The 20,794-nt window shown below is 38.9% G+C and overlaps 1 protein-coding gene across 19 annotated transcripts in view; it reads left to right on the plus strand.

The window, feature by feature from the left end:
• CDC42SE2 (CDC42 small effector 2) overlaps positions 1–20,794 on the plus strand; it is a 191,629-nt gene that overhangs the window by 133,853 nt on the left and 36,982 nt on the right. For all 19 annotated transcript variants that reach the window (XM_063810613.1, XM_063810622.1, XM_063810612.1 and 16 more), the window contains one exon: positions 18,646–18,984. In XM_063810613.1, the coding sequence (XP_063666683.1) occupies positions 18,931–18,984 (54 nt within the window). In that variant the 5' untranslated portion in view covers positions 18,646–18,930. The remainder of the gene's footprint in view (positions 1–18,645; positions 18,985–20,794) is intronic.

The following is a 20,794-nucleotide window of genomic DNA, read 5'->3' on the forward strand; positions in this document are numbered from 1 at the left end:
CTGTTCTGTATTAGTAACTCGGCTGTAAGTTTGAAATTATTCCAAAATTACAATTAAAAACTGCAGTCTTAGACAAACAATTGAGAAGCTTACCACCTTCTCAGTTAACCATTAAAGAGCACATATTACTGAAAAATTGTTTGAGTATCTTTTTTTTTTTTCCAAGACAGAGTGTCACTCTGTCATCCAGGCTGGAGTGCAGTGGCATGATCTTAGCCCATTGCAGCCTCCAGGTTCAAGCGATTCTTGTGCCTCAGCCTCCCAAATAGCTGGAATTACAGGCATGTACCACCATGTCTGGTTAATTTTTGTCTTTTTAGTAGAGTCGGGTTTGACCATGTTGGCCAGGCTGGTCTCGAACTCCTGATCTCAAGTGATCTGCCTGCCGCAGCCTCCCAAAGTGCTGGGATTACAGGCATGAACCACCATGCCTGGCCTGAGTATGTACTTTCTGAAGAAGGAAGTTGAACTTCAAAGGAAGGATTGAGAGGCAAGAAGCAATAATCAAATCAATTGGCAAATTTGGAAAAATATTAATCATCAGCATCATTGTGTACTTACTGTATACTAAGTGTTTTGTTTAATTTTCACAATAGTCCCATGGTATAGGTACTATTATTTTCCTGGACAACATTTTCCAGTTTCAAAGAGCTCATTCAGACCCCAGTACAATGATGAAAAAGGACCAAACCAAGTAACATCTCTGTGGCATTTGAGAATTCCAAGAGTTAAGGAAAAAAATGTTTAACTCTTCTAGAAGGGAAATACATCACACACAAAGGAAGGAAAATTGGAATGTCATCAGACTTCTCACAACCCTGGAAGTTAGCAGATACTGAAATAGTGTCTTTAAAATCCTGAGGGAAAGATTTTTGTCTTGGTATTCTATATTCAACTAAACGATCAATCAAATATCAAATGTAAGGAATTAAAACATTTTCATTCTGTGTACCACTTCTTAGGAAGCCAGGGGAGTAGGTGTATGATTTTACAACATAAGTGAGAAGGATGAGAAGAGGAAGACATGATTCACAGAAACAGAACATACCAACTTAGAGCAGTTAGGATTGAAGCAAGAGGCTAGCAAGAAACCAAAAGAATATTTGAATCAGTACATCTATTAATATGTTCAGGTATTTGGAAATTACAGGTGTTTTACAGATCTGATATAGGTACATAAAAAAACTAAGCAATTAAAAAAGCTTAGCAGTTATTCAGAGAAAACAAAAGATTATTTAAGAAAAGATAGGACGGCTGAGGTAGGAGAATCGCCTGAACCCAGGAGGTGGAGGTTGCAGTGAGCTGAGATTGTTCCACTGAACTCCAGCCTGGGCAACAGAGCAAGACTCTTGTCTCAAAAAAAAAAAAAAAAAAGATAGCTAATTATACCAAGTAGTCTAAAAACTGATAATTTGAGAAGTAGCAATGGGCATCTTACTTACAATTATAAAAGTTAATACCACGCTGGGCACGGTGGCTCATGCCTGTAATCCCAGCCCTTTGGGAGGCTGAGGTGGGCAGATCAGGAGGTCAGGAGATCGAGACCATCCTGGCCAACATGGTGATACCCCATCTCTACTAAAAATACAAAAATTAGCTGGGTGTCGTGGTGCATGCCTGTAATCCCAGCTACTCGGGAGGCTGAGGCAGGAGAATCACTTGAACTGGTGGGGTGGAGGTTGCAGTGAGTTGAGATTGTGCCACTGCACTCCAGCCTGGTGACAGAGTAAGACTCCTTCTCAAAAAAAAAAAAAAAAAAAGGTAAATACCAGAAGAAGCAGCTTGGTAAGTTAAAAACAGTTCCCACTAAGAGATGGAGAGGCACAGGTCAGAGATTTGCCATTTTTAATAGTCTTTTTTTTTTTTTTTTTTAAGATAGGGTCTCACTTTGTCACTGGGCTGGAGTGCAGTGGCGCCGATCTCAGCCCACTGCAACCTCCGCCTCCCAGGTTCAAGTGATTCTCCTGCCTCTGCCTCCCGAGTAGCTGGGATACAGGCGCCCGCCACTATGCCCAGCTAACTTTTTGTATTTTTAGTAGAGATGGGATTTCACCATATTGGCCAGGCTGGTCTTGAACTCCTGACCTTGTGATTTGCCCGCCTCAGCCTCCCAAAGTGCTGGGATTGCAGGTGTGAGCCACTGCACCTGGTTAATAGTCTTTTATTATTCATTGATTCTTTTTTATTTTTTTTTGAGATAGATTCTCGCTCTATTACTCAGGTTGGAGTGCAGTGGCACAATCTTGGCTCACTGCAACCTCCGCCTACTGGGTTCAAGTGATTCTTGTGCCTCAGCTTCCCAAGTAGCTGGGACTACAGGCATGCGCCGCCACACCTGGCGAATGTTTGTATTTTTAGTAGGAACGGGGTTTCATTGTGTTGGCCAGGCTGGTCTTAAACTCCTGACCTCAGGTGATCCACCCACTTCAGCTTTCCAATGTGTATATTCACTGATTTTTAAAAAGTCTATGTGCTCATATTATTTTGAATAACAGTAAAGATTTGCTTAAATGTAAGAAGGCATTTTACAGGATGGTTTTATTCAGAAAACTGTACGTAGTAGGACAGAATTTTAGTATGCATTGCTTGATAAACAGTGTATAATGGTCCCACCCACCGAGAAGAGTAACATAGAAATAGATGGGAGGAAAAAGACAGTATATACAAGTTTGCGTATATTGGTTTGAGGTGCCAGGAGACTGCAAGAGATGCTTATTAGCAGGTGGATATAAATGTCTAGTAGACTCGAGAGAAGTCAGAATGAAAATACACATTTCAGTCCATCATCTATAATACACTGAAAACCTGCTGTGTTTGTGTCACAGCATCATTATTTCTAACTCTAGGGAGCTAAGGAAGAGTTTAGGGAATATGGATAAAGAGATGGAAAAGGCCCAGGCACGGTGGCTCATGCCTGTAATTCCAGCACTGTGGGAGGCCAGGGCAGGCGGATCTCCTGAGGTCAGGAGTTCAAGACCAGCCTGACCAACATGGAGAAACCCCATCTCTACTAAAAATACAAAATTAGCAAGGTGTGGTGGTGCATGCCTATAATCCCAGGTACTCAGGAAGGCTGAGGCAGGAGAATCGCTGGAACCCAGGAGGCGGAGGTTGTGGTGAGCTGAGATTGCACCATTGCATTCCAGCCTGGGCAACAAGAGCTAAACTCTGTCTCAAAAAAAAAAAAAAAAGAGAGAGAGAGATGGAAGAGGCAGAGAGAGAAATAAAGAAGAAGAGTGGGAGGAAAAAGAGGAAGATTATTAAAGAGAGGGAAAGATGAACATGGCAGTTACTCTCACACAAGTGGGAGAAGAAATGTGGATATTAAAGAATGGAAGAGTAGTTTTCAACGTATTTTACTTTCCTCTTTATATTGCACACTCTTTCATGTTTGAGCCAATATAATATTCTCTCTTATGTCCCCTACCATAATAATGGATACATTTTTTATGTTAAATACTTCAGATTTAAGTAGGAAAAGGAAGATGTTAGAAAAAGCCTGAGTAGGTTGATGTCAAGATGGCTGAGTAGGAACAGCTCCAGTCTGCAGCTCCCAGCATGAGCGACGCAGAAGAAGGGTGATTTCTGCATTTCCAACTGAGGTACCGGGTTCATCTCACTGGGGCTTGTCAGACAGTGGGTGCAGCCCACGGAGCAGGGCGGGGCATCGCCTCACCTGGGAAGCGCTGGGGATTGGGGAATTCCCTTTCCTAGCAAAGAGAAGCCATGACAGATGGTAGCTGGAAAATTGGGACACTCCCACCCTAATACTGCGCTTTCCAACAGCCTTAGCAAAAGGCACACCAGGAGATTATATCCTGCGCATGGCTAAGAGGGTCCCATGCCCACGGAGCCTCGCTCACTGCTAGAGCAGCAGTCTGAGATCGAACTGCAAGCTGGCAGCAAGGCTGGGGGAGTGGCATCCACCATTGTTGAGGCTTGAGTAGGTAAACAAAGCGGCCAGGAAGCTTGAACTGGGTGGAGCCCACCGCAGCTCAAGGAGGCCTGCCTGCCTCTGTAGACTCCACCTCTGGGGGCAGGGCATAGCTGAACAAAAGGCAGCAGAAACTTCAGCACACTTAAACGTCCCTGTCTGACAGCTCTGAAGAGAGTAGTGGTTCTCCCAGCATGGAGTTTGAGATCTGAGAATGGACAGAATGCCTCCTCAAGTGGGTCCCTGACCCCCGAGTAGCCTAACTGGGAGACACATCCCAGTAGGGGCTGACTGACACCTCATACAGCCAGGTGCCCCTCTGAGACAAAGCTTCCAGAAGAAGGATCAGACAGCAACATTTGCCATTCTGCAATATTTGCTGTTCTGCAGCCTCTGCTGGTGATAACCAGGCAAATGATCTGGAGTGGACCTCCAGCAAACTCCCAACAGATCTGCAGCTGAGGGTCCTGACTGTTAGAAGGAAAACTAACAAACAGAAAGGACATCCACACCAAAACCCCATCTGTACGTCACCATATCAAAGACCAAAGGTAGATAAAACCACAAATATGGGGAGAAACTAGAGCAGAAAAGCTGAAAATTCTAAAAATCAGAGCACCTCTTCTCTTCCAAAGGAATGCAACTCCTTGCCAGCAACAGAACAAAGCTGGACGGAGAATGACGTTGGCAAGTTGAGAGAAGAAGGCTTCAGATGATCGGTAATAACAAACTTCTCCGAGCTAAAGGAGAATGTTCAAACCTATCGCAAAGAAGCTAAAAACCTTGAAAAAAGATTAGACGAATGGCTAACTAGAATAAACAGTGTAGAGAAGTCCTTACATGACCTGATGGAGCTGAAAACCATGGCACGAGAACTACGTGACTCATGCACAAGCTTCAGTAGCTGATTTTATCAAGTAGAAGAAAGGGTATCAGTGATTGAAGATCAAATGAATGAAATGAAGTGAGAAGTTTAGAGAAAAAAGGGTGAAAAGAAATGAACAAAGCCTCCAAGAAATATGGGTCTATGTGAAAAGACCAAATCTACATCTGATTGGTGTACCTGAAAGTGACGGGGAGAATGGAACCAAGCTGGAAAACACTCTGCAGGGTATTATTCAGGAGAACTTCCCCAACCTAGCAAGACAGGCCAACATTCAAATTCAGGAAATACAGAGAATGCCACAAAGATACTCCTCAAGAAGAGCATCTCCAAGACACATAATTGTCAGATTCACCAAGGTTGAAATGAAGGAAAAAATGTTAAGGGCAGCCAGAGAGAAAGGTCGGGTTACCCACAAAGGGAAGCCCATCAGACTAACAGCAGATCTCTCGGCAGAAACTCTATAAGCCAGAAGAGAGTGGGGGCCAATATTCAACATTCTTAAAGAAAAGAATTTTCAACCCAGAATTTCATATCCAGCCAAACTAAGCTTCATAAGTGACGGAGAAATAAAATCCTTTACAGACAAGCAAATGCTAAGAGATTTTGTCACCACCAGGCCTCCCTTAAAAGAGCTCCTGAAGGAAGCACTCAACATGGAAAGGAACAACTGGTACCACCAGCCACTGCAAAAACATGCCAAATTATAAAGACTATCAAGGCTAGGAAGAAACTGCATCAACTAACGAGCAAAATAACCAGCTAACATCATAATGACAGGATCGAATTCACACATAAAAATGTTAACCTTAAATGTAAATGGGCTAAATGTTCCAATTAAAAGACACAGACTGGCAAATTGGATAATGAGTCAAGACCCGTCAGTGTGCTGTATTCAGGAGACCCATCTCAAGTGCAGAGACACACATAGGCTCAAAATAAAGGGATGGAGGGAGATCTACCAAGCAAATGGAAAACAAAAAAAAGGAGGGGTTGCAATCCTAGTCTCTGATAAAACAGACTTTAAACCAACAAAGATCAAAAGAGACAAAGAAGGTCATTGCGTAATGGTAAAGGGATCAATTCAACAAAAAGAGCTAACTGTCCTAAATATATGTGCATCTAATACAGGAGTACCCAGATTCATAAAGCAAGTCCTTAGAGACCTACAAAGAGACTTAGATTCCCACACAATAATAATGGCAGACTTTAACACCCGACTGTCAACATTAGACAGATCAATGAGACAGAAAGTTGGCAAGGATATCCAGGAATTGAACTCAGCTCTGCACCAAGCCGACCTAATAGACATCTACAGAACTCTCCACCCCAAATCAACAGAATATACATTCTTCTCAGCACCACATCACTCTTACTTCAAAACTGACCACATAGTTGGAAGTAAAGCACTCCTCAGCAAATGTAAAAGAACAGAAATTATAACAAACTGTCTCTCAGACCACAGTGCAATCAAACTAGAACTCAGGATTAAGAAACTCACTCAAAATCACTCAACTACATGGAAACTGAACAACCTGTTCCTGAATGACTACTGGGTACATAATGAAATGAAGGCAGAAATAAAGATGTTCTTTGAAACCAGCGAGAACAAAGACACAACAAATCTCCAGGACACATTTAAAGCAGTGTGTAGAGGGAAATTTATAGCACTAAATGCCCACAAGAGAAAGCAGGAAAGATCTAAAATTGACACCCTAACATCACAATTAAAAGAACTAGAGAAGCAAGAGCAAACACATTCAAAAGCTAGAAGAAGGCAAGAAATAACTAAGATCAGAGCAGAACTGAAGGAGATAGAGACACAAAAAACCCTTCAAAAAATCAATGAATCCAGGAGTTGGTGTTTTTCAAAAGATCAACAAAATTGATAGACCGCTAGCAAGACTAATAAAGAAGAAAAGAGAGAAGAATCAAATAGATGCAATAAAAAATGATAAAGGGGATCTCACCACCGATCCCACAGAAATACAGACTACCATCAGAAAATACTATAAACACCTCTACGCAAATAAACTAGAAAATCTAGAAGAAATGTATAAATTCCTTGACACATACACTCTCCCAAGACTAAACCAGGAAGAAGTTGAATCCCTGAATAGACCAATAACAGGCTCTGAAATTGAGGCAATAATCAATAGCCTACCAACCAAAAAAAGTCCAGGACCACATAGATTCACAGCCGAATTCTACCAGAGGTACAAAGAGGAGCTGGTACCATTCCTTCTGAAACTACTCCAATCAATAGAAAAGGAGGGAATCTTCCCCAATTCATTTTATGAGGTCAACATCATCCTGATACCAAAGCCTGGCAGAGACACAACAAAAAAAGAGAATTTTAGACCAATATCCCTGATGAACATCAACGCAAAAATCCTCAATAAAATACTGGCAAACCAAATCCAGCAGCACCTCAAAAAGCTTATGTACCATGATCAAGTGGGCTTCATCCCTGGGATGCAAGGCTGGTTCAACATATGCAAATCAATAAACGTAATCCATCATATAAACAGAACCAAAGACAAAAACATGATTATCTCAATAGATGCAGAAAAGGCCTTTGACAAAATTCAACAACCCTTCATGCTAAAAACTTAACAAACTAGGTATTGATGGGACGTATCTCAAAATAATAAGAGTTATCTATGACACACCCACAGCCAGTATCATACTGAATGGGCAAAAACTGGAAGCATTCCCTTTGAAAACTGGCACAAGACAGGGATGTCCTCTCTCAACACTCCTATTCAACATACTGTTGGAAGTTCTGGCAAGGGCAATCAGGCAGGAGAAGGGAATAAAGGGCATTCAATTAGGAAAAGAGGAAGTCAAATTGTCCCTGTTTGCAGATGACATGATTGTATATCTAGAAAACCCCATCATCTCAGCCCAAAATCTCCTTAAGCTGATAAGCAACTTCAGCAAAGTCTCACGATACAAAATCAATGTGCAAAAATCACAAGCATTCTTATACACCAATAACAGACAGAGAGCCAAATCATGAGTGAACTCCCATTCACAATTGCTTCAAAGAGAATAAAATACCTAGGAATCCAACTTACAAGGAATGTGAAGGACCTCTTCAAGGAGAACTACAAACCATTGCTCAATGAAATAAAAGATGATACAAACAAATGGAAGAACATTCCATGCTTATGGGTAGGAAAAATCAATATCATGAAAATGGCCATACTGCCCAAGGTAATGTATAGATTCAATGCCATCCCCATCAAGCTACCAATGACTTTCTCCACAGAATTGGAAAAAACTACTTTAAAGTTCATATGGAACCAAAAAAGAGCCCGCATTGCCTAGTCAATCCTAAGCCAAAAGAACAAAGGTGGAGGCATCACACTACCTGACTTCAAACTATACTACAAGGCTACAGTAACCAAAACAGCATGGTACTGGTACCAAAACAGAGATATAGACCAATGGAATAGAAGAGCCCCCGGAAATAATACCACACATCTACACCCATCTGATCTTTGAGAAACCTGACAAAAACAAGAAATGGGGAATGGATTCCCTGTTTCATAAATGGTGCTGGGAAAACTGGCTAGCCACATGTAGAAAGCTGAAACTGGATCCCTTCCCTACACCCTATACAAAAATTAATTCAAGATGGATTAAAGACTTAAATGTTAGACCTAAAACCATAAAAACCCTAGAAGAAAACCTAGGTAATACCATTCAGGACATAGGCATGGGCAAGGACTTCATGACTAAAACACCAAAAGCAATGGCAAGAAAAGCCAAAATTGACAAATGGGATCTAATCTAACTTTGCAGCCATAAAAAAGGATGAGTTCATATCCTTTGTAGCGACATGGATGAAGCTGGAAACCATCATTCTGAACAAACTATCGCAAGGACAGAAAACCAGACACCGCATGTTCTCACTCATAGGTGGGAATTGAACAATGAGAACACTTGGACACAGGGGAACATCACACACTGGGGCCTGTTGTGGGGTGGGGGGAGGGAGAAGGGATAGCATTAGGAGATATACCTAATGTAAATGACGAGTTAACGAGTGCAACACACCAACATGGCACATGTATATATATGTAAGAAACCTGCACGTTGTGCTCATGTACACTAGTACTTAAAGTATAATAATAATAATAAAAATTTCCAGTCAACAGCATGCTGTTAGTACTTAAACTTTTCGAGAATCAACAGTTATAGATTGGTTTTCGACTGTGCAGGGAATTGGTGCCCCTAATTGCCATGTTGTTCAAGGGTCAACTGTATATGAGTATGTGTTTTGAGCATGATCCAAAGTAGGCAAAATCCATTGGAAACAACCCATTGTAATGAAGTCACATGATGGAAATTTTATGCAGGTATTAAAATAATGAATATGAAGACTAAGGGAAAAATGTACATAGTGTTAAATAGAAAGAGCAGGAGATAAAATTAGGAATAATTCAAATGCATATGCAGTTATTTTTAAGGTATGTGCACAAAAGGACAAATAAAAAATTTAATATACTATTATTAATTCTAGGAAGATAGGGTTAATGGGTGATTTTCTTAATCTTTTTGCTTTTTTCTAAATGTTTAATGAAACTTGTATAATAAATAGAATTTGTGAAAACAAAAAACTTGATTTAGAACTAATCAAGAATAAGGAGAACATAAATTATTTGTAGAATATCCTGATTAATGTCAACATCATAGATTACAGAGTAATTGAGTTTAAAGTAGATATATTTAAAAAAATCAAATGTATTTGTTTAATGTGTACAAGGGCCTTGTGGTAAATCAACTTGACCTAAGATACATTTCCTTCTATGTAGCAAATGAGCAATAATTTGGTAATTTTAAACATTTCAACAAGAAACATATAATTTAGACATTTTAAAAAAAAGATTAAAATAGCCTTCCTACTCGCTCATGTATACAATTAAATTACTTGGCAGTTTCTGTGGTATAATTCATAATGATTTTCATATATTATTAAATTTATAAAAATACAAAAAAAAGAAAAAGCCTGAGTAAACTGTGAAATATTACCTAACCACACCCTACAAAATATTAATGTCAAAATTGAATTACAGAAGTAAAATTAACAGAACTATAATGGGATGATTGATTCATAATCCTGAGATAAAGAAATGTTTCTTAAGTAAGATAAAACCACTAATCTGTTATGAAAATTGACATTTGACTACATAAGGCTTTAACGCCCTGATATGAACGGTATAAACAAAGTTAAAAGTGATACAACAAAATTTATTTTGTGTGTGTGTGTGTGTGTGTATATACATATATATATAATTTGACTTACGTATAAATATATAATTCTTAGAATAAATGCAGTCCCAATCAGAATCACAGGAGGCTTTTTTGGGGGTAGAAATTAATAAGCTGATTCTAAAATATGTATGAAAATGCAAAGGACCTAGAAAACTAAAAGCAATTTTGAAAAAGAGTATAATTGGAAGACAAATGACTACCTTGCTTCTAAGTCTTATTATAATGGTACTGGCATTGGATTGACAAATAGACAAGTGCAATACAATAATCAGCTTAGAAGTAGACTGAATGTTACTCAGTGATTTTATTTTATTTTATTTTATTTTTAGAGAGGGTCTCACTCTGTCGCTCAAGCTGGAGTACAGTGTTACAATCATGGCTCACTGCAGCCTCAACCTCCCAGGCTCAAGTGATCCATCCTCCTTCCAAGTAACTGGGACTACAGGTGTGTGCAACCATGCCCAGCTAATTTTTGTAGTTTTTGTAGAGACAGGACTTTGCTGCCCAGTTGCCCAGGCTGGTCTTGAACTCCTGAGCTCCAGCAATCCACCCTCCTTGGTCTCCCAGAGTGCTGAGATTATAGGCGTGAACCACCAAGCTCAGCCCTGATTTTCTTTTTTTTTTTTCCTGAGACGGAGTCTCGCTCTGTTGCCCAGGCTGGAGTGCAGTGGCATGATCTTGGCTCACTGCAAGCTCTGCCTCCCGGGTTCACGCCATTCTCTTGCCTCAGCCTCTGGAGTAGCTGGGACTACAGGCGCCCGCCACCACGCCCAGCAAATTTTTTGTATTTTTAGCAGAGACGGGGTTTCACCATGTTAGCCAGGATGGTCTCAATCTCCTGACCTTGTGATCCGCCCGCCTTGGCCTCCCAAAGTGTTGGGATTACAGGCGTGAGCCACCGTGCCCGGCCTCAGCCCTGATTTTCAATAAAGGTGCTAAATTAATCTGATAAGAAAAGGATATCTTCAGCAAATGAGCTAGAACAACTGGATATCCGTATTTTTTTAAAAAATGGCCTTTATACTGTCAAAAAATAAAATTTAATTAAAAACAGATTATAGGTATAAAAATAAAAGCTAAAAGGTCTAGAAAAAGAAACAGATTATCTTTGCAACTTTGGGATATGTGAAAGAATTTTTAGAACCCAAAAAGCACAAATCATAAGAGATAAAACTTATGCATAAGACATTATCAAAGTTAAAAACTTTAACTCTTCGAAAGATGTTGTTCGGTAGACAAAGACCAGGACAAAATATTCACTATGCATATATTGGAGAAAGGATTGACCTAGAATATATGAAGAACATAGTAAGATGACTGAATTTAAAAATGGGCAAAAGGTTGGAACATATTTACCCAAAGAAAATACATGAATGGCCAAGAAGCACATGAAAATACTTAATATCACCAGTTATCAGAAAAGTGCAAATTTAAACCACAGCAAGATACTACTGTACACCCACTAGGATGACTAGAATTAAAAAGATTGATAGTACAAAGAGTTGGTAGGATAAGAAATAACTGGAACTCTCAATGCAAAGTGGTAAAACTGATTTAGAAAACTGGTGGGTAGTTTCTTAATAGAGTTAAAATCATACTTAGTATATAACAGCTTTATTTTTAATAGCCAAAAAGCTGGAAAAACATTAATATCCATCAAAAGATGGGTGGGTAAACAGATTATATAATATCCATATAATGGAAATTACTTAGCAATAAAAAATAATTTACTAATATAGACAACATAGATAAATCTTAAAAACATGCTGAATGAAAGAAGCCAGATGTGAAAAAGAGTGCATGCTGTATAATTATATTTACATGAAACTATAGGAAAGTCTAATCTATAATCATTTTAAAAATAAGGAAAAAATTAACCCTCATATTTTGATAATTATATGTGCATCCCTACCTCAGTCTTTTATAACTGAGTTCAGAGAACAATGGTTTGGACTTCGATTAACCACAGAGAAGTAGCTGTGTGATAAATACATAGTTTGAAAGATCATCTTAAAATAAGTTAATTTTTTTCAAAAGGGTCTTGTACCACACGTGAGTATCAACTGTTTCAGCTAGTTTGAGACGGATTTAGTGCTGCTACAGCTATGAATAAGGTTTATTGATAATTTATATTTGGTCATTGATTAATGTTTGCATTTCTGACAGAAACCTCTTTGGCATCTGATGGAACTTCAGACCCCCTTCCCCAGTAATTTTACCAGTTCTTCCAAAGTTTCTAGCAAGGGTGTTCACTCGTACTTAATTCTGTGTTTTGCATTTCCACTTCTGATCTTCCTCAATTCATTATCATCAACTGCTCATTGTTAGTTTTTTTTTGAGACAGGGTCTCACTCTGGTGCCCAGGCTTTACTGCAGTGGCGCGTCTTGGTGTACTGCAGCCTCGACTTCCTGGGCTCTAGTGATCCTCCAAACTCAGCCTTCCAAGTAGCTGATACCACAAGTGCTTGCCACCACACCCAGCTAATTTTTAAAATGTTTTTGTAGTTACGGAATTCTGTCATGTTGTCTAGGTTGGTCTTGAACTCCTGGTCTCAAGCAATCCTTGTGCCTCAGCATCCCAGAATGCTGGGATTACAGGCGTGAATCAACAAGCCTGGCCCAGTATTTATTAATAATTTTTTTTTTTTTTGGAGACATGGTCTTGTTCTGTTACCCGGGCTGGAGTGCAGTGGCATGATCCCAGCTCACTGCAACCTCCACCTCCTTAGGTCAAGCAAGTCTTGTGCCTCAGACACCTGAGTAGCTGGGATTACAGGTGCATGCCACCATGCCCAGCTAATTTTTGTATTTTTAGTAGGGACGGGGTTTTGCTGCATTGGCCATGCTGGTCTTGAACTCCTGGCCTCATGTAATCCTCCCACTTTAGCCTCCCAAAGTGCTAGGATTACAGGTCTGAGCCATCATGCCCGGCCTACTTTTTAAATTGACATTTCATTTAAATTTTTGTCATTTAAGGCTGGGCATGGTGGCTCATGCCCGTAATCCCAGCATTTAGGGAGGCCAAGGCCAGCGGATCACTTGAGGTCAGGCATTTGAGACCAGCCTAGCCAACATGGTGAAACCCCATCTCTACTAAAAAAATACAAAAATTAGCTGGGCGTGGTGGTGGGCGCCTGTAGTCACAGCATGTACTCAGGAGGCTGAGGCATGAGAATTGTTTGAACCTGGGAGGCTGAAGTTGCAGTGAGCTGGGATTGCGCCACTGCACTCTGGCCTCGGTGACAGAGCAAAACTCTGTCTAAAAAAAAAAAAAATTATCGTTTAAAAATACATACAAATTGCATAGTGGCCAGGCATTGTGGCTCATGCCTCTAATCCCAGCATTTTGGGAGAAGGAGGCAGGCAGATTGCTTGAGCCCAGGAGTTTGAGACCAGCCTGGGCAACATAGTGAGACCTTGTCTCTACAAAAAATTTAAAAATTAGCTGGACATGATGGCACACACCCGTAGTCCCAGCTACTTGGAAGATTAAGGGTAGGATGGTTTGAGTCTGGGAGGCAGAGGTTGCGGTGAGCTGAGATTGCGACAGTGCACTCTAGCCTGGGCAGCAAAGCAAGACCCTGTCTCAAAAATAAAATAAAATAAAATAAAATAAAATAGCATAGTGGATACATGTATTATTTAACAAATAATTATAAAGCAAATACCTGTGTAGCTACCACCCAGGTCAAGAAGTGGAACACTGTCAGCATTCCAGGAGCCCATAAGCACCTCTTCCTATTTGTAATCCTTGCCCTCAGGCCTAGAGGTAACCATTCTCCTGACTTTAATTATAAGTTTCCTTGCTTTAATTTTATACGTATGTATGCATCCCTAAACAAAATAGTTTAAATTGTTTTTGAAATTCACAGAAATCATTGCATGTATATTGTGTCATGTTTCTTATCTCGCCATGTGAGAATCATCTGTGTTGCCTGAAGCTGTCATTCATTTTGTTTTGTGTAAAACCATAATTCACCTTTTTTCATTTTCTTCATTTTTTTTCTAGATAGATTTTAGGCTGTTTCTTCAAAGTTTGCAGCAAATTACCTGTTTTTACTATAGCAGAATAGTGCTATTTTGCCATTTTAATTCTCGTAACAAAAAAGCATCTTATATCAATACAAGGTGAGCATCCAAATCCAAAAATCTGAAATCTGAAATGCTCCAAAGTCCAAAATGTAAAAAAAAATTTTAAATTTAAATTAAATTAAATTGTTTTGTAGAGATGAGGTCTTGCTATGTTGCCTAGGCTAGTCTCGAACTCTTGGCTTCACACAATCCTCATGCTTCAGCTGCGCCAAATGTTGGGACTACAGGTGTGAGCCACTGTGCCCAGCCAGAATTTTTTGAATGCTGACATGGTCCAAGGAAATGTTCACTGGAGCATTTTGGATTTCAAATTTTTCAGATTTAGGGTGTTCAGTAGGATAAGTATAAAGCAAGTATTTCAAACTACAAGAAAATCTGAAATCTACATTACTTCTGGTCCCAAACATTTAGGAAAAGGGATATTCAACCTGTATGCTCTTTATAATATATACTGTACTTTCATATATATTAGCTAATTTAATCCTCATTTCAGACCTGTGAAATGGCAATGCAGTATTTCATTTTATAACTAAGAAAACTGAGGGTAAGCCTGGGCAACATAGTGAGACCCTGTCTCTATAAAAAGTTCAAAAGTTAGCCAAATGTGGTGGCATGTACCTGTAGTCCCAGCTACTTCGGAGGCTGAGGTGGGAGGATCATTTGAACCCGAGAGGTCAAGGCTGCAGTGAGCCAGGATTGCTCCACTCCACTGCAGCCTGGGCAACAGAGCTGAAACTCTGTCTCAAAAAAAAGAAAAAAAGAGAGAGAGAAAGAGAAGAGAGAGAAGAGAGGGAGGGAGGGAACAGAATGATAGAGCTTGTCACTTGCCTGAACTAACATTTCTAAAAAATTAGTGCTATAACTGTCACAGATCTTTTATTTCAAAGTCCAAATTCTGAATTTTTTATTCAGTTTCACACAAACTGAGCATACTTAATACCTGAACTGAGTTAAAATATTTTAGATTAAAAAAAAAAAAGCTAGTTACCTGACATGCCCCACTGTCTAGTTTTTCACATCAAAACATTATTATTTTTCTTTGGAAGTTGACCTAAAAAGCATTTGTATTAAATTGCGGGTAGGATGTTGGAGTTTAACTTCATTAAGTTGTCAGCAGCAAAACTTCATGCAGGTAGGAGGCTGGTATCTGTAGCATTTGATTTAGGTGGCAAAGAGGAGGAGGAGGGGAACTGATAGTGGATTGCACTTTTCTACTCATGTCAGTCTCATTTGTAAGCAAATTTAAGGAAGCTCACTAGCTAAGTGGCCTTGGATAAGCTATTTAATGACCAAGTTCCATGATGTTCTCTTTAAAAGTCCCTTCCCTTTCTAAAATCTTATGTCTTATGAATCTATGAGGTTGTTAAAATACTCTCTTGTGCTGTAGACCAGTCTGACCCCTTAGTTATGTGTGGAATTTGCTGAGCTGTATTTAAAGCCAAGTTTATATGTTGATGTTATTGTAAAATGACTCTCCTTCTGTTATCTAAAGATTTCAAAAAGTATAGGTTTTTAAAATGGTCATGTTTTAAGCAGCTTTCAGCTCAAGAAGTGAAAGTAACTATTAGTATAGTTATTAGTGGCAGTGTTGAAGTTTTTTGTGAAGAATTCAATACTTCCTTGAAGATGTTTATATGTAAATATGTTTTACATATATATACTTTAGAAAACCGTTCTAAAAAAAGGAAATTTGTTTAGAAAAGCAAGAAGATAGAAGATGTATTGATATCACATTCCAAAGCATGTCTGAAACATTTTAAGATCCATATATTTACTTAAATAAAAATCCATGGAATTGCAAACATCTTCTTGGTTTGAAAATATGTTTTAGCAAATCCATTATCTAAATGGAAATATGTAGCAATAGAAGTTATTGTACTTTAGGCCAGGTGCGGTGGCTCATGTCTATAATCCCAGCACTTTGGGAGGCTGAAGTGTGAGCGCAGCAGTTTGAGATCAGCCTGGGCAAAACAGTGAGACCCTGTCTCTACACAAAATAAAAAATTAGCAAAGTGTGGCAGCACACATCTGTAGTCCCAGCTACTTGGGAGGCTAAGGCAGGAGGATCACCTGAGCTCAGAAAGTCAAGGCTGCAGTGAGCTGTGATCATGCCACTGCATTCCAGCCTGGGCAACACAGTGAGACCCTATCTGAAAAAAAATTTTTTTTTTAATTTCACAAAGGCTTCTTAATGGGCAAGATTTTTGATCCAGGGTGAAATTAAACTTGTTAAATAGCAGCACTGAAATAATGTTCATGAGACTGTATATTTAAGCCTTTTCTCTTATATTCCTGCTAAGAGGATTGGATGGAGGAAATAAGTGATATTATTCTTTGAGCTTATAAAACTTCACAGTATTTACCCAATTCATTGGCCAAAGACTGCCACTTCCTTGATTTAGAGTTTGGGTAAGATAAGGAATGTTCATCTCTGCTTAAATAAACATTCCAGGTTCTGAATTTTAATTAATGGCAAAAATGTAAACTTTTCTTTCTTTTGATATTCCTTGGATGTATGCTTAAATCTTAACATGTTATTTTCCTGTATGTTAGAGGACTTGTCCTCTGGACTATAGAATCAGGGTCCTGAATTCATGCCTTGTTATACTACCCAGATTTGTGACACTGAGGATGTGTGCCTTAACTTCACATTACATCTTCATCTGTACAGCTACAAAAATTACCGTCACTTCTGTCTTTCCAGGTTTAGAGTCGTGGCTTTGGAAAAAGCAAAAGGGAGGAATTTAATTTCACTTAATGTTCAGGACTCTGTGATCCTGTAATGTGGTTGTTACTGATCTGTAGTTGGCAAAGCTTATAAATGTGTGAGGTCTCTTTCCAGAATTTACAAATAAGTGATTTATATTTCGCCATTTGGGACAAAAATGTTAACATCTCTTTGAACACAGTCAAATTGATACATCTTTAGTCTTTGATCTTTTCATTTCAAGGAAGGCTCATTTTCTTCATTCTGCCACTCTACTTTTTAAACTTTATATCCATTTTTCTTGCAAACATTGTCTACACTTGTTGACTCTGCTGCTTTCCTTTCACTCACTTAACCTCCTGTAATCTGATTTCTACCCACACTACTTTACTGAAACTGCTGTTGCCAGCGCCACACTGTGTTTGCTGCACAGTCTAAGGAATAGTCCTCAGTCTTTCCTATCTCAGTGGCAGTTAATACTGCCACCCACTTTCTCCTTGAAACAGGCTCCAGTGACACCACATTTAACGGATTTTCCTCTTCTAATTCTGGTAACACCCAAACCTCCTTAGTAGACTTCTCTTTTTCTACCTATGATTTAAATGCTGTTCTTACTCAGAGGACTCTGTTGAGCACACTTTGCTTGTCATGATACCGTTTTGCCTAGAGATCATTCATTGCTTTAGTCATAATCTGATGATTGCAAAACTTCTCCTTGGCTTCAGATCTATATATCAAACTGTCTATTGGACATCTTAACTTGACTATTGTAGTAGTCTGCAAGTGATATAAACCCACTTCATCATAACTTCAGGCTAAAGAGGGAGATATGTTGCCTTACAAAACCAAACGTCTGGTGCACAGGTGAAACTGATCTTAGGGATGCCTAGAATCAGAGATCATGTCATCTTGACTTCCCACTTCTCTTTTGCCGCTGCTTGTCAGCATTATTACCTCAAAACCATCTTCCACATGAGGTATAGGATATTATTGACTAAGGACATCCTTAAAGTCAACAGCTTGGCAGTCAGAAAGAAAAAATAGGTTTAACTCTTTGTCCAACTGCAGACAGAAAATTGCCTGACAAGGATTCTGATAGACTCAGCTTGGTTTGCCACGGTGGGATGTAGAGTATTTTGACTAACATGCGTTCTAGTAATGATGGTAGGAGTGGTGGGAGTGGTAGGGATCTAATAGCTCGATTCACAGAAGAAAGCCAACTTAACCTCTACCCATTTTTCAGGTACAGCTCTAATTCCAGTGGATAAGGTAATAAGTTTGTTTATGGTTTTTGATGAACTGCACCTGCTTGATTATCTCCTTAGAATTCATTGCTGTGTCAATTACTGTCTGAGTTGTCTGTGAGAATAAAGGACTCAACTGAAGAAACCTATATGAAAATGGTGATCATTAGTTCTTCTTGGAATTAGAAACTTGTATGTGGCAGTCATAATGTTCTAATTAGTGATTTTTAAAAATTAACTCATTAAAATAATCCATACTTTTATAATCATAAAATAGGATGCCCCACGAAGGCAAAGATTTCTGTCTACTTTTACTACTACACCTAGAACTTGACACTTAAAAAGTTGCTCAAAAAATAATTTGTTGAATCAATATCAGTTTGTTAAAATCTTGATTTTTTTTCAGTGTTTACTTTTTTTGGTAATATTTATTTTAAGAAATAAAAGCTTTCAAGGATAAGTAAAGTTTAACTTTTTTTTACTTTTTCTTTTTTTCCCCTAGACTATCTGTTATAATTCCTGGGTCAAGACAACAATTTTTATACCTTCGTCGTGGTTCAGAAAGGAGTCTTTGTAGAACCAGAAGCAAAGGAAGGAAACAATCCAAATTTTTCTTTATTAAATTGACTGTGTAAGATACTTGACTTCCAGGAACAAAAACACGGTGAAATAATAAAATTTCATCTTGGCATCACTGGACATCATCGTATTGAGGAGCGTATTTTTGGAACTTCCCGAGCTGAGATTTGGAACCTTCATTGGTGCTCATTTACTGTGGACTGTAAGCATGAGTGAATTCTGGTTGTGTTTCAACTGCTGTATTGCAGAACAGCCTCAGCCTGTAAGTATGAAGTATGTGGACACATCAGGTGGGGTGCTTATTAAACTTTCCACTGGTTCTCAAACTGAGGATTGGGATCCTAGCAGTAATTGCAAAGCAGTTGTAGAGAATACCACAGAGAATAGTTCAGTGGAGCTCCGAACATATGTTTAAAAAGAAATAATGTTTTTAAAGTAAATACTGTATGTCAAGAACTCTCCTAGACCATTCATCGTACATGACTGAGAGGAGGTGTTCTTCTGTCAGATAGCTTCTGGAGGAATAGTGAGAGAAAAAGGAGATAGTAACCTGAGGTAAAACAGATAAATCAGCCTTGGAAGTCAGTGGGTGGAAGATGTGACAGCCATATTGCCATCATATTCCTCTCAGCTTACCATCTCATTTTCCTCAGAGCAACCCGCTGAGGAAGATATCATTGTCTTTATTTTTCAGTTGAAACAGGTTCAGTTTTTTGCCCAAAGTCATATAGCTTGTCAGTGGTCTTGACTGACTTCTTGGTATATGCCTTGTCTTTGTGCCCTCTAATATATGCACATATTGTTACCTCTCCCAAAATCCTGCCCTCCAGCCTCCAAATTCTGTTTTTTATTAAGACGGAGTTTCACTCTTATTGCCCAGGCTGGAGTGCAATGGCGTGATCTCGGCTCACTGCAACTTCCGCCTCCCGGGTTCAAGTGATTCTCCTGCCTCAGCCTCTTCAGTAGCTGGGATTATAGGCATGTGCCACCACGCCTGGCTAATTTTGTACTTTTAGTAGAGACAGGGTTTCACCATGTTGGTCAGGCTGGTCTCGAACTCCTGACCTCAGGTGATCCACCTGCCTCTGCCTCCCAAAATGCTGGGATTACAGGCGTGAGCCACTGCACCTGGCCTCCTTTTCATTTTTTAAGGTGCCTAAATAAAATGTTACATAAAAATTTCCCCAGCTTTCCCCTGAATGAGATAATACTCATCTGTATTCCCACAGCTCTTTAGTTCATTTTTCTATTATAGCATGGAACCTTTTGCATAGTAAATAACTATTCTACAGTCTCTCCCACAACATTTTGAATTATTTATGGGTCTTCACCATGTTAACTTGGTATCTTCAGGATCAAATATAATATCTTGGAGAGTGTAGGTATACATGATTGATTGTTGGCTGGCTGAACAAATGAATTGATATTTTATTTATATTTGTAACAACGTAAGAGGAAAAATAAGGATTAAATTTTAAAAATATAATTGTACACGTAACTCCCAATCTCAAGTGATTCACCTGCCTCGGCCTCCCAAAGTGCTGGGATTACAGGCATGAGCCACTGTGCCCTACCATATTGTTTTAATTGCTCTACTTACTTAGTATGTTTTGCTGTGTCATAGGGGAAATTTTTTCTTAGCTCTTCTTTTCTAACTCTATTGGTGATGTCTTTTTTAAAAACTGGATTGTGGTTACATGTTTTCTTATTATATTTTTCTTTTTTTTTTCTTGTTTGAGATATTTCATAATACATATGTAAATCTTAGAGTTTTTTTTTTTTTTTGGATTGCATTGAATTTATTTTATTTAATTAATTAATTTATTTTTTTGAGATGGAGTCTCATTCTGTTGCCCAGGCTGGAGTGCAGTGACGTGATATATAATAAAGGGTATATAATAAAGTGAATTCTCTTCAATATATGATAAATGTATACTCACCAATAGCTAAAATAGGAAGACACAGATTAGGTATTTAAATGGCAGGAGCATAAGCCTCTGGAGTTATGAGACATCAGAAATACATTTTCTGCTACACAGAGGATTTGCAACTTGAGTTTCTCTCATACTGAA

Source organism: Pan troglodytes, chromosome 4 (genome assembly GCF_028858775.2).
Source record: "Pan troglodytes isolate AG18354 chromosome 4, NHGRI_mPanTro3-v2.0_pri, whole genome shotgun sequence".
In the NCBI taxonomy this organism is placed as follows: Eukaryota; Metazoa; Chordata; class Mammalia; order Primates; family Hominidae; genus Pan; species Pan troglodytes.